The sequence below is a fragment of the Gopherus flavomarginatus genome, chromosome 12 (assembly GCF_025201925.1).
Source record: "Gopherus flavomarginatus isolate rGopFla2 chromosome 12, rGopFla2.mat.asm, whole genome shotgun sequence".
Lineage (NCBI taxonomy): Eukaryota > Metazoa > Chordata > Testudines > Testudinidae > Gopherus > Gopherus flavomarginatus.
This window is the reverse complement of record NC_066628.1, coordinates 4,131,181-4,145,716: the sequence shown is the minus strand read 5'-3', so window position 1 is coordinate 4,145,716 and position 14,536 is coordinate 4,131,181. Positions and strand designations below refer to the sequence as shown.

Below are 14,536 nucleotides of genomic sequence, written 5' to 3'. Positions count from 1 at the left end.
TGCCACAGGACTCTTTGCTGCTTTTGTAGATACATAGTTCCTTACCTATTAGCCATACACACATCTTGCAGTGTGTATGACCACCAGTGGGCTACCGGCTCTCACATGGCACCTTTTGGTGAACTATTATGTAGCCATCAGTGCCAGGGGATCCCTGTAAACCCTCTGCACCCTCTGCCAGTTGGCACCAAGGGGTCCCTGGGTCATATACACCTTGCCCCCAACCCCGTCTGGGCTGTCTCAGCTACTCTGTCCCATAAGGAGGGAACTTAAGCCAAGGCCCTGCTATATAGCTGTCTGCAGTGTGTTAAGAGGGTGCGTGCCAACCTCAGGGCAGACTGCTGGGAACCAGGACACAAACCCAAACTGGCTGAGAGTTCTAGACTCAGATTTCACCAACTAACAATCTAGTGCAGAGGTTCTCAAACTGTGGTCCACAGATCACCAGTGGTCCATGAGCTCCATTCAGGTGGTCCGCAGATAGTTCCCTCTAAGGTGCACGCCTGGGTGGCTGCACACAAGAAAATGAAGGATCGGCCACCTAATTAGTAGAGCCATGCAGGTGTGGCTCCACTAATTAGGTGTCTGGACCTTGGAGAAGATGCACATGTAAGGTGAGGTGGTGGCCGGGGGGGAAGGGAATATGGAGTAGGTGTGAGGGTACAGTGGGTTGAGAAGCGGGGGTGGGGGTGGAGAATTTGGGATGTGCAAGGCTGCAGTAGCCAGAGAAAGAGGCAACTTTCCCCAGTTCCAGGGCTACAGCTGCCAGGGAGAGAGAGAGCGCGCCTACTTCCCAGCCCCAGCTTGGGAGCTGCTGTGGCAGGGGAGAGATATCCGCCCCTCCACACACACACACACACCTTCCCAGCCCCAGTTCAGGGGCTGCCATGGCAGGGGACAGAGGGCACATCCATCACATTAGAAAGGTTAAGACTAGTGATATTAAAATATGAGTTGTGTACTTTTATTTGTAGAACAAAATATGTTAATTATTAAGGGTATTTTAATATAGTGCTTGTATCCAAAGCGCTTTACAATAATTAGCTAATGGTACAAACAATATTTGGAAAGATCATTAAGTGGCCCACCGAGACTCTCAGCAATTTTCAAGTGATCAGCAAAAAAAAAGTTTGAGAACCACTGATCTAGTATAAACTCAGGCACTGTAACAGACTGACCATGGAGTCCCCTTGTGTACTCCCATCTGTTTCGCCACTCACGTGAGCCTGCCTTTGTGACAGCTAGTTCCTTACAGCCAGAATCACTGCAATATTCAGGTTACTCCCCATTCAAAAAGCACTTACCCAGGTCAATTACATCTTAGACATCAGACCACAGACAATGTTTGTATCAAGTTTATTATAGGACAATGTATCAAAAAGGAGAGGATTTATTTACATATATACACACACAACTAAACTAGAATCTTAAGTTTCACAAGGTAAGAGAAACATCTACAGCAGTGATGCTCAATGATTCAGAAGCCAAATTAGCAACCGACATTACCCAAAAGAGCCATGGTAGCATGAAACCATTGTTTCATTCACTACGGTACTATCCATATTTAAACAGGGAGTCCAAGTAGCATAGAGATAGTTATTTCTTGTTTGGGGTTTGTATTCCACCCTTTCCCCGGTGCTGAGTTGCTGGAGATCAGCACTTGACACTGCTTAATGCCCCTCTCCTCTCTGGTGAGTTACAGTCACAGAGGCTCCCAGTATAAACGCTCCAATATCGCCTTACAATGTGGGATACGACTGTCAGAAGTGAATTAATGCTGCAGCAGCTCACAAGCATTCGATAAAGGCTAAGCACATTCTTATAACGTTAATACCTATTTTAACACACAGGTGAGCCCGCCTGACCCCAGCTGGGTATTTCTCAGTGTCCCATTGAGACATGGGAACTTTGGCATGAGCTGGTACCTGGTCTGTGCGTCACACCTCCCACCTCCCTGCCCTCTAACCCACTGGGCTCCAGGAAGGGAGTGAACAGAGCTCTCTCCCCTCCTTACTCCTACATACCAGGCACTAGGTGTCCCATGAGTAAGACTGCGAGTCCTTCACAGAGGTCATGGAAGTCACAGATTGTGACTTTCCGTGACTCTGCAGTGGCCTGGTGCAGCTGACCCCAGGGCCACCTGAGCAGCTCCAGGGCCAGCCGCACCAGCCACTGCTCGGGCGGCCCCCTGCAAACAATTTAGGAGCAGTAGCTGGGCCCCTAGCTGCACCTCCAGCAAATATTTGAAAATGTTACATCGATAACTGTCTTGGTGCTCAGAGCAATCCTTGTCATTCCGGAATGTGTCAGCTGTGATGGTCAGAGATCACAGCAAGGTTTTTCCAGGGCTAATTTCCACAATACCCTTGTTATCAGCCCCCTTCGCCTTTGTAAACGGATCAGGTTTGGTGCAGATCCAGTACCTCTCACTGGTGCACCGCAAGCTGCTGACACTATTCTCAGTCAGATATGCACAGTCACCATCTGCTGTTATCAGAAACCTGCAAGACAGAAGCCAGGGAGCTGGTGTCAGGCAGTAGTTGGGCGTTTCCCATCAGTCTCAGACGAGGAGACACTCGCACAGTGCAGGGACCTGCTGCACTCATAGCCCCTCATGATTCCCCCTCCTGCATCAGCGACAGGCCCCATCCCCAAACCCCCAACACAAGGGGCAGCTAGAAAGGGGGCAGTGGGGCAGCAGGGTCAGGAGAGGTTCTAAGATCAACTGGCCTCCATGGAGCATTTATGCTGGGGGATATTTTAACCCCAGTTCCTGCTCCCCCCACACCCCCGGTTGAGTTTGGACGGGCCCCTGCAGGCCCAACCCACTCAGTCTGCCCCGAGGGAGATTCCAGGTGAGTATCAGCATAAGGAGTGGCAGTAACACTGCACAGAAGAGCTGGGTCAAAGAGACTCACAGGTTGTTGAATTCGGCGCCATTGGCCCATTTCCAGGACTGCCCCAGGTCCCTCCGGAGGCCGATCCAGTGGTCAAATTTGCCTTTATAGCGCAGCATGAAATCCTAAAGACAGCAAAGGGAGAGGTAGTGTCAGAGCCCAACCCTGCTGCTCCCACAGGCTCTGGGCAGGGAATCCCAGGTGCACAAAGAAGGGCTCTGAGTGTTTCCAGGGACTGGCTGGGGAATCTTTGTCATCCCCTTACACAGCACTGGGTAATTAAGTATTAACGCTCCCACCTCAAACCCAGCTCCCCCTCACCCCAATTTCCCCTGGGCTGGGCCAGCTCTTGGGTGCTGCTGGGTCTAAGCTGCCTCCAGCCCCCATGCAAGGCCAGGTTCTGTGTGAAAGCAGCCTCTTACAGAGCAGCTGAGCTCCCCTCACCATTGCAGGGGAAGGGGAAGGAAAGAGCCCAGCAGATCTGAATAGGAGATGCTGGGAGAGGCCAGAGATGAGAAAAGCCGCCCCCTCACCCACACCATCCAGCTGCCCTTTGCCTACCCAGGAGCTCTGGCTCTGCAAGTCAAGCGGGGATCTCAGTCCCCCTCCAGCCCAACAGGTCAGTAGATACCTGAGCCAGCCCAGCCCTAGAGAGGGACAGTCTCCTACTGAGAGGGCTGAGAGTGGGCAATCCCCATGGTCACACACTGACACTAGAGGAGCCCTGGCATTCAACAGCTGGAAATCCATTCGCTCTGGCCTCCCAGCACAAGAGGGCTCAGGGCTGCTCCTTGCCCTGCAGGGGCAGAGCCCACATCCTACTGCAGCACCAGCCGCTGTGCCAAGGCCAGGCCAAAACAATGAGTGTTTCTCTCACCAGGTCCTGCCAGGTGTCAATCACAGCCAGGGAGGTGCCGAGGGAGGAGCAGTGTTTCTGGCTGTTAGTCCAGTTCCCTTTGGCCTCGGAGAAATAATAGCATTTCCCTCGATACCCGATCGAGCCGTCTGAGCACATGGGGCAAGAGGGGCCCAGATCAGTTGAAGAACACCCAGATAACACTGAAATGAGACAGTAACACGTAGTGTAAGAGGGGACCTGCCCATCTGTGGGAAGAAATGAGCCCCAACATCCCAGGCTCTGAGACTCCCCTGACTCCTAGCAGCTGCTGGGAGGTTGCTCGGGAGCCAGGAGGACACTGGGAATCCAGCCCCAGAAAGTGATTATCTAAGCCCGGTTTCACTGGGTCACTGTCTTGGGTTCATGTTCATTAGGGATGCAGCTGACAAACAGCTCCTGATTTAAAGCACAGAGGACCAGGCCCAAGCTCAGTGTTAGAGCAGGGGCTGGGCAGAAGAGTGCCACTGGATAAGAAGTTGAGTTCAGCAGGATTTGCCAGGACTGTTACCCTGAGGAGTTCTGCTAGCCTGGGCCACTGTCCCCATTCCCCTGCTTTGTGCTTCCCCAGAGCGGCAGGTTGAGATGATGAAGATGGGAACAAACACCCTTGCCTTCAGGAGACTGAATGCCCGCTGCCCGGGCCCATCCAACACAGGGCAATGGAGATGCTTCTTGTGATACATTTACCTGGCAGGAAGGATTCCTGTGACACTCCCAGACTGGGAGGACTAACAGCTCACAGCATTTCATCCCAAGCACAAGAGCAACATCCACACGATCAACAGAGCAATAAAAGGCAGGTGAACAACTGAGAGGGAAGTGAAGTAACTTTCAGTCAGGAACATGAAATGGCCACAAGGTGGAACCAGAACTCCAGCTGTGACACTGACTGGCCAGTTGCAACTTAATGTACTTCTTCTGTAGAGATATTTCTCCTTCCAAATACAGCAGCTGGAAGGAAACTCACTAGAGTAACCCTAGGGGAATTCTGCAACACTGCGCATGTGCAGAATTTATGTCCCCTGCAGATTTCTTTGCTTCCTTGCAGAAAAATGACTTTTGCGGCTTCCCTTTGCCTTCCTGTCAAAGTGGTCACATGCCCCCCCCCAGCAGAGCAGGTGCATTGTTTCAGGCGCCTGGAGCAGCCAATGGAGAGAGAAATCACTGGGGAGGGCAGGGCTGGAGATGCCCTGACCAGTGGCTCCTGCTCTATAGCAGGTTCAGCTGCTAATCCCCAGGTGGGCTAGGGAGGATGGAACTTTCTCTTCCCCTGCAAGGAGTGGCCAGGGCTGGGTCAGACCCACCCCCAGAAACCTCTCCGGCTGCAGGATGCTCCACCCTCACCCCACTTCCTGCCCCCATTGCTCCTCAGCTGTGGCAGGGAGTGGATCACTGTTAAGGGAGCAGCTCCCCTGTCCACCCAACCCCTGTACATTCAGACCCACCTCATACCCAGATCACCCCTCCACCCGGAGCCTCAATAAGCCCCCTGAATCCTAATCCACACCCCAACAAATCTTGCATCCTGGAACCCCCACCAAGCCACCTGCACCCAGATTGTCCCACACAGAACACAAACACCCCACACCAAGCTCCTCCACACTTGGATCCTGCTGGGCTGAGCCTGCTCACCCACACCAGGGGCAGAAGGGCAGGGCCCCAGGGGCAGGCCCAGCCCTTGCCTTGTGACAGGGTCAGGTGCATCCCCACTACTGAGTTTATGTCCAGACCTCCTGCAAATTTTATTTGTCGATAAATGTGAATTTTAAAATGTGTGCAGAATTCTTATTTTTGGCACAGAATTCTCAGGAGTACTAGAAGCTCTCACTGCAGTGTAACCCTTTCAATGCCAGAGAGGGCAGCAGCAGTGGGAGTCACCTATAACTCACACCACAAAGCTATTGGCAAGGTCAGAGCAGTAGGTGAATAACCTGAGGCAGGGTTATCAGGGTCACTATGGGGAAGAGTTGCTAAGCTGTTCCAAACACCATGTCAGTTAGGGATTCCCCCCTCTCACCGCCTCCCCTCCCCACCCCGTCACGGCTACTTGCTCTCAGCCTTAGCTGTCCCCTGCGGCTGGGACACACCAACATTTGGGAGAACATTAGCAGCTGAGGCAGAGAATGAGCAGGGCATGTGCCAGGCATGTATTTCCCTGGAGTTATCACGGTGCGGTGTGCTGTGCGCACTAATGCTCACACAAGAACGGAGCAGGGCAGTCACGATATAAGCTGCTGCTCTGTGTGTCATGTGTCATTTCAGGGAGCATCTGCAGCTGGGTGGGGCACAATTTCACATCCTGTAGAGAGCTGGATATGGGAATATACAGGCCCTCAAGAGAAAAGCTGTCAGGCCCGTGGGCCCCTTCCATTATTGGCTAGGATAGACAGGGCACAGCAAGGACCCTTTCAGCTCTAAGAGCCCTTGACTGGTGCCATCTCCACCATCTGACCACACAGTGTTCTGGGGGCTTCCTGACCCACAGGTGTGGAACCCCAAGCTGATAGCTCCCACCTTACGCTGTGTGAGCCAACGCTGCCCATTGCAATAGCCGGCCAGTCCAGCAGGGAGCTGGGACTCACAGCCCACCTGCAGCAGGGCGGCTAGCACCAGTGTAAGGATGGGGATGCAGCTGCACATTACACAGATGTGCTGGAGCAGTGTGTCCTGCTGTGGTAACTTACTGCAGTGCCCAGCACCAGGGCAAGCCCCTTTCTGCACCTCTGCAGCCTTTCTACAGTAGCAGTTTGCACTGTATCAATGTCATTACATCAGCACAAAGGATTCCTAATGCAGACAGACCTGCATTCACCCTCCTCTGCCCACTGCTAAACCCTCCTGGGGCCCAGTGATCAGATCCCAAGGCAACAGATAAATCTCACCCCTGACAGTCTCACAGCCCCCCTCGCTCCACACTATTGGCAAGTACAGTTGGGTTCACGCTCACTATGAACAGCCACCCTCTGCGCTAGCCTTCGCTGTCTGTGCAGGTGGGGAAGTCAATAGCGCTACGGGACCCTGCACTGCCAAGGTCACTAACTGGTGGGTTTCACACGGCGTTAATGGAGGTGTCTGTGCTGTGTTCTACAGCTCATTTCAGTGACACGCCAGCATCTGCCAGCCCGGCCCTGGGCATGACCCGGGGATGCAGGAAGCCAGGCTGGTACCTCTAGGCGACATGCTGCAGGCAGAAGGCCTAGCTCATTGCTGCCCTGCACCTTCTCCTGTCAATCACTCCCATTGTGCATGGGGGTACCAATGACTGTACCTGGGGCCCGGCAATAGTGACTTGGGCCCCAAGGGCTCAGAGCTGGCCTGGGGCGAGCTAATGTCAGTCAGATCGTCCGACACAGAGAGCGCCCAGGTGCAGGGGTCTGGGAGGGAGGAGGATTGTGGAGGAACATCCCCCAGGAACCCTCTGTCCCAGAGGCAGAAGCCAGACAGGTCAGGAGGAGAGACTGTGACTGTGGTGGCTCCAGGGGGAATGGGATGTGCAGAGAGGGGCAGGGAGGGCTGAGAACTCACCTGCCAGGGGAGAGCTGAGAACAACAGCGATGAAGAGAACTACGGACACAACTGTGAGCACAACTGTAGCTTTCTTGTAGTTACATTTCTTGCCATTACGATGAGGTTCTGAAACACAAAGACCCGTCAGGCAGGGCTGCGAAGACACGTCTCAGTGACAGCACAAGGGCTGGAGCTGCCCTAGAACATGCCCAGTTCTGTTGATGGCTCCTTCCGTCAGACGCTCTTGGAGAGGAGCCCTGAGCCTCAGGCAGGCTGGGGTTGGCAGAACAGTCCCTCCTTCCCCTCAGCCCAGTGCCCCCCCCCCGGGTACCCCCAGCCAGGCTGTGTCAAACCTTAGTCCCAGATTTGGACCTTAGCGTCCAAAATATGGGGGTTAACATGAAAACCTCCAAGCTTAGTTACCAGCTTGGACCTGGTACTTGCTGCCACCACCCAAAATATTAGAGTGTTTTGGGGCACTCTGGTCCCCCTGAAAAACCTTCCTTGGGGACCCCAAGACCCAAATCCCTTGAGTCTCACAACAAAGGGAAATAATCCTTTTTCCCTCCCCCCCCCAGGTGCTCCTGGAGAGATACACAGACACAAGCTCTGTGAATCCAAACAGAGTGACTCCCCCTCTCCATTCCCAGTCCTGGAAACAAAAGCACTTTCCTCTTCACCCAGAGGGAATGCAAAATCAGGCTAGCAAATCCAACACACACAGATCTTCCCCTGATTTCTTCCTCCCACCAATTCCCTGGTGAGTACAGACTCAATTTCCCTGAAATTTCCCAGAAAAGAAAACTCCAACAGGTCTTAAAAGAAAGCTTTATATAAAAAAGAAAGAAAAAATACATACAAATGGTCTCTCTGTATTAAGGTGACAAAATACAGGGTCAATTGCTTAAAAGAATATTGAATAAACAGCCTTATTCAAAAAGAATACAAATCCAAGCACTCCAGCACTTATATTCATGCAAATACCAAAGAAAAGAAACCATATAACTTACTATCTGATCTCTTTGTCCTTACACTTAGAAACAGAAGATTAGAAAGCAGAAACTACTTCTCCAAAGCTCAGAGAAAGCAGGCAGACAGACAACAAAGACCCAGACACAAACTTCCCTCCACCCAGAGTTGAAAAAATCCGGTTTCCTGATTGGTCCTCTGGTCAGGTGCTTCAGGTGAAAGAGACATTAACCCTTAGCTATCTGTTTATGACAGGCTGTCACGGGGCCTGGTGAGCTCAGGGGCACAGAGACAAGGACCCGCATGTTCTGATGGCAAAACCTCAAGCTGCCCCCCCCATCCCCATGCTGTGCCCCGTGCTGAGCGCTGGTTGGGTCCACACTGCCGAGCGTGACTGTTCCCGCACACTGGGGTCTCACACTGGCCATACACAGCAGAAGGGGGAGAAGGAACCAGGCAGAGATGGGCCAGGGCTGTCACAGGGGGTCTGACACACCCAGCCCAAAAGACCCCTGCACAGCCCCACGGCCACCGCTGTGTGTGCCAGACAGCAGCTGTGAGCCAGGGATCGGTGCCCTGAGAGCCCCTGGGGGAGATCCAGTCCCTGCCGCCCAGGGACAGGGGGTTGCTGGGCACTGGCTGTTGCCACTGAGAACATGGCCCCATGTGGGGCAGCCTCAGGGTCTCCTCCAGCCTGTTCCCAGGCAGGGATGTCCCATTACCTGGCTCCCTGACAGTCTCCAGGTATCCATTGCCCTCAACACCCAACTCCTGCTGCGACACTTTGCTCCCAGCAGCTCCAGTTGCTGGCCACATTGTCTCTCAGCGACACTCAGGCTACAGATGCTGCTGCAGGCGCTGGGCTGGGATCGGCTCCTCTCGGTCTGACTGGGTCCGATCCAGCAGCAGCAAAGCCGAGCCGGGCGGGGGTCCTGGCCCTGGTCCCCCTCCTTGCTCCGACTCTCCAGCCGATCTGGAAGCCGAGACGGACCCAGCAGGGCAGGTCAGGGTCAGGGGCGATTTGTGGTTTCTCGTTCCCTGCCCAGCAGCCCAACCCCCTGCCAGAGGCGGTGCCATGATGATTAAACCCCTTAACCCCCATCGACCCCTCCACTCCCCAGGGCTTCAGAGACCCGATCTGCTACACAACCCACCCGCCGGGCTCTACCCACGTGTGACAGACACCCACGGAGCAGGGCGGAGCCCCCCGGGAACAGGGGCGCGCAGAGACCCGCAGGGGGCAGCGCCCGGCCAGCGCCGGAGCGACCCGCGATGCCCCGCCCCGGGGGTTTAAAGATCCGAACACCGGGGGGCGGGGCAGGCGGCTCATTTGCATAGAGCGCGCACGCCCCGGTCCCTAACTGCGCATGTGCAGCATGTCCCTGCTTGCCGCTAGAGGCGCGGCCGCTTGGCTCCGGTCCAAGCCCAGCACGTCGGGGAACCTCCGCCTCTCCGAGCGAGCCTGTCCCGCTCGGTCCGTCGCCCCAGCCATGAGCGGGGGGGCGGACTTTCTCCCCGACCCCGTCATCCAGCTTCCGCGCGCGACACACCCCCACCCACCCACCCACACACACACACACACACCTGCGTCTCCCCGCCCCCGGCCCGTTCTGTCCTTCGGTCTGCCCAGGCGGCGACGCCTCTTACCCGAGCGTCCCGCGGGCTCGGGCCGGGCCGGGATCGCGGGGATCGGACACGGGGAGCAAGGAGCCGCGCTGCCAGCCAGACTCGGCTGCTAGTTCTGGGCTCAGCGGAGTAGCTGTGTGCGCTGGGCGTGGTCTGCTACTCAGCGCCCCGCCCCCTGGAGCCGTTCCGCCACTCAGCGCCGCGCAACGCTCAGCCGCGCCCCTGTACCGCTCAGCGCCCCGCCCCCTGTAACCGCTCCGCCACTCAGCGTCGCGCAACGCTCAGCGCCCCGCCCCTGTACCGCTCAGCGCCCCGCCCCCTGTAATCGCTCCGCCACTCAGCGCCGCGCAACGCTCCTCCACAGACCCACCCCCCCCGTGCAAATCTCCTCCCAGCTGCAACCATCTGCGCGCCTGGCGCCCTTCGGCTGCCCGGGATCGGCCGGTGGCCTTACCGAACAAACTGCTTCCGGAGACCCAGCACCCGCTGCCCGGGCCCAGCCGGACGCAGGGCGATGGAGACGCTTCTTGTCATAGTTTGCAGGCTAATGGGGTCACAAATAGCCCCTGCCATGGGGGAAAATGGCGAAACCTGATAAAAGATGAGGAGGAATAGGGGTACATAGAATCCCTGCTGGAGGGAAATAGGGGAACTGGTAGGGGGACGGGGACATACCACCCTTGCCATGGGGAGGAGAATGAAGTGAGGGGAGAATGGGGGACACACAGAACCCCGGGACGGGGGCAGACCGGGTGAACCTAGCATCGGGGAAGGGTGGGCACACAGAGCCTCTGGCATGGGGGTGTCCCAGCCTTGCTACGCCCTGGCTTTTAAACGTTCTCCTGTGTGCAACCCCTTCAGTCTGTGGGAGCCCACAGGGAGGGCTCATGTGTTCCACAAGGGCAGGGCCACGCAGCCTCATTGACTCCTGGCCTGGCTTTCGGGCTCCAGCACCTCCTGTTTCTCACCATGGCTGTAAACAGTGATGAGGGTATGGCTACATTTGGAATTTCAAAGCGCTGCCCCGGCTGCATGTAAACCACATCCCTTACGGATCCCCAGCGCTGCTGCCCTGATTACACTGACGCTTTACAGTGCTGTATCTTGCAGCGCTCGGGGGTATTTTTTCACACCCCAGTTGCAGCGCTGTAAAGTGTGAGTGTAGCCAAAGTGAGGAGCTCAGGACTCACTCCCCAGGGCCTCACAGAAAGATAGGGGAGAAACAGCAGTTGGAGCAGCCTCTGAGAGGCAATGGAAACCCAGAGGGATCAGGAGACGCGTCCAGTGAAGGGAGACTACAAGAGGATCTGGAATGGCAAAGACCCAGAGCCAGGCCTGCATGTGAGGCTGACCCATTATAGAGCTATAGCAATCACTTGAAGGTCAATTTGCAGCTGAATTCAGATTTCATTGTTAGCCTGATTTACTCTCCTTTTCAGGGCCTTCCATAGGATTTATGGGGCCCCTATATCCCACGTTCACGTGTGGTTTAGATAAGGAGAGTCTTTTGAAGGATGTATTTAAAAAACGATATGGCTGAAAATCCAAGCATTTAAGGCGAAAGATGAATACTCAGATTGCACATCTAAAAATCTATGCAAGGATTTTGTAAAGAAGTGATTTTACTTTCGGGGAGGGGGTGCTCCATCTCCACCCCAAAGCCCCACCTCGCTCCACCTCTTTTTTTCCTTCCTAGGGAGCGAGGCAACATCTCAGAGCAGAAGTCCAGCATCGGAGAGTCCTCAGGAAAGATCAGCTTAATCCTGAGTCCATATTGGTGAGTGCCACGGAGAAGCTGTGTTCTCATTCTCTGAGATCCATCTTCAAGTATCTCTCTGGCCTGGCTCCCTGCTCTGTTCCTAGCAGCACCCTTAAGCAACAGTCACCTGGCACCTCCCAGCCATGCTGTGTTTGCATGTGTTCAGCTCCTCAGGCACCCATTGACTCTTCTGGATTATCCATAACGTGTAGGCTCTAGTCAATTCACATTAATGATTCCGGGTCTCCAGCCCGGTGGCTCTGTGAGTCAAACACCGTGTCCTTTCCCTTCTACGCTTTGTGTATGGCAGGACAAAGTGCATATGGAAACTGATGCCTGCATCTGCCTTGGGCCCTTGCTCACTGACTCTGGGGTGCTTTCCCTGTCTCTCTGTCTGTGCTGTTGTGCACCCACTGCTGGATCCATTCTCCTGCCCTGCCCCATCACCATTGCCGGCACTGACTCTCTGGGTTGCATTATTCCCATCTGCTGTCTGCAGGGTGTATCCCTAAGTTCCCTCTAAGCTGCACGGCCGTGCAGCAGGCTTTCAAGGGCTGCACGGGCGGGGAGAGGTGCCCCTGCCTCAGCCCAGCCCAGCCCGTCCAGAGCTGCCATGACCGTAGAGAGGTGCCCCTCACCCAGCCCAGCCTCCCTGCAGCTGCTGCGGCAAGGATGTGTTGCCTCTCCCCTGGCCCTGAGCTGCTGTGGGGACAGAGGGCTGGGGTGAGTTCTCTTTCCCCGCTGCAGCCCAGGGGTTCTCTGGGTGGAGGGAAGTTTGTGTCTAAGTCTTTGTCTGTCTGCCTGCTTTCTCTGAGCTTTGGAGAAGTAGTTTCTGTTTTCTAATCTTCTGTTTCTAAGTGTAAGGACAAAGAGATCAGATAGTAAGTTATATGGTTTCTTTTCTTTGGTATTTGCATGAATATAAGTGCTGGAGTGCTTTGATTTGTATTCTTTTTGAATAAGGCTGTTTATTCAATATTCTTTTAAGCAATCGACCCTGTATTTTGTCACCTTAATACAGAGAGACCATTTGTATGTATTTTTTCTTTCTTTTTATATAAAGCTTTCTTTTAAAAACCTGTTGGAGTTTCTTTACTGGGAAATTTCAGGGAAATTGAGTCTGTACTCACCAGGGAATTGGTGGGAGGAAGAAATCAGGGGGAGATCTGTGTGTGTTGGATTTGCTAGCCTGATCTTGCATTCCCTCTGGGTGAAGAGGAAAGTGTTTTTTGTTTCCAGGGCTGGGAACGGAGAGGGGGAGTCACTCTGTTTGGATTCACAGAGCTTGTGTCTGTGTATCTCTCCAGGAGCACCTGGAGGGGGGAAGGGAAAAAGGATTATTTCCCTTTGTTGTGAGACTCAAGGGATTTGGGTCTTGGGGGTCCCCAGGGAAGGTTTTTCAGGGGGACCAGAGTGCCCCAAAACACTCTAATTTTTTGGGTGGTGGCAGCAAGTACCAGGTCCAAGCTGGTAACTAAGCTTGGAGGTTTTCATGCTAACCCCCATATTTTGGACGCTAAGGTCCAAATCTGGGACTAAGGTTATGATAAGCCGTGCAGCAGGCTTTCAAGGGCTGCACGGGCGGGGAGAGGTGCCCCTGCCTCAGCCCAGCCCAGCCCGTCCAGAGCTGCCATGACCGTAGAGAGGTGCCCCTCACCCAGCCCAGCCTCCCTGCAGCTGCTGCGGCAAGGATGTGTTGCCTCTCCCCTGGCCCTGAGCTGCTGTGGGGACAGAGGGCTGGGGTGAGTCCTCTTTCCCCGCTGCAGCCCAGGGGTAACCTGCACCACAAACCCCCCTCATTCCCCAGCCCTACCCCAGAGCCTGCTCCCCCAGCCAGAGCCCTCACCTCCCTGCACTCTAACCCTCTGCCCAGCCCTAAGCCCCCCACCCGAACCCCTGATCCCACCCCCACCACACATCACCTCCATATTGGCGCACATAACAAAATTAATTCCACACATAGACAGAAAAAATTAGAGGGAACGTTGATCCCACCCCCTAACATCAGGTGACGCAAAACATTCCCCCTCCCAATCCTCATTGATTTGGCATTGCATTGTCTGCAGGGTGAATTTCTCCAACCACTGTGCTATCTATGCGGGGCTCATCTCTCCCATGTCTTGGTTGGTGGGTTGCCCTGCTTCCCCCTCCCCCCCCAGGAGAGAGATGAGGGGAGGGGGACTAGGGTGACTGGCAATCAAGGTGGAGTTTGATCACTTTCTCTGGCTGGAGCTTTAGAGCAGAAGAAAAGAGGAATTACAGAGAGCACAGAGCTGAATCATTGTACAACAGCCTTGGGTCATTTTTTATCCTGACCACAATCTGTCACTGTACTTGGCTGGCAGCCCAGTCATTGTGAGTAGCAGACCAGCATGTGTAGGAACAGGAAGCGTCTGACTCACCCCATACTTTCAGATTTATGTGGATTCTGTGTCAGACTTGCTTTTGTGTATTGCTATGTATTTTCTGTGTATGTAAGGCCATTTGCAGGCTCATATGCACAATAGATCTCAGTATGCAGCTGCCTCTCTGCTGGGCTGGTTCTATTAAAAGCTTTCCTGGCTCCTCTGCCTGTGCTGTTGTGCACCAGCTGCCCTTCCCATCTGTCCCCTGAAGGACAGACCTGTTCTCCTGCAATGGGAAGGAATGGGAAGATTGTGCTTTGAAGTTGTCTAGAGTCTCTCTGAACCAGGTAAAAGCAGGTCTCCATGCCACAGACACAGACTGAGGTGAGTCTCCTTGTTATTACTGAGGGGTCAGCACTGCACTGGGTGCTGAATTCAAGCACAGAAAGAACTAGATCCCTGCCCCATGGAGCCTGCAGCCCAATTCTCTTGGCAACGTTGGTAGATTTACTGCTGATGGCTGGACGATGTGCAG

The 14,536-nt window shown here is 54.5% G+C and overlaps 1 protein-coding gene across 1 annotated transcript; it reads right to left on the bottom strand.

Moving 5' to 3' along the window:
• Positions 1–1,963: 1,963 nt before the first annotated feature.
• Positions 1,964–9,390, bottom strand: LOC127032357 (C-type lectin domain family 2 member D-like). Its single transcript, XM_050919570.1, has 5 exons — positions 8,994–9,390; positions 7,321–7,428; positions 3,775–3,956; positions 2,919–3,022; positions 1,964–2,501 (listed from the first exon to the last, which is right to left on the bottom strand). Exons 1-5 carry the CDS (start codon positions 9,085–9,087, stop codon positions 2,327–2,329), a joined length of 663 nt encoding a protein of 220 aa, XP_050775527.1. The 5' UTR covers positions 9,088–9,390; the 3' UTR covers positions 1,964–2,326.
• Positions 9,391–14,536: the final 5,146 nt, after the last annotated feature.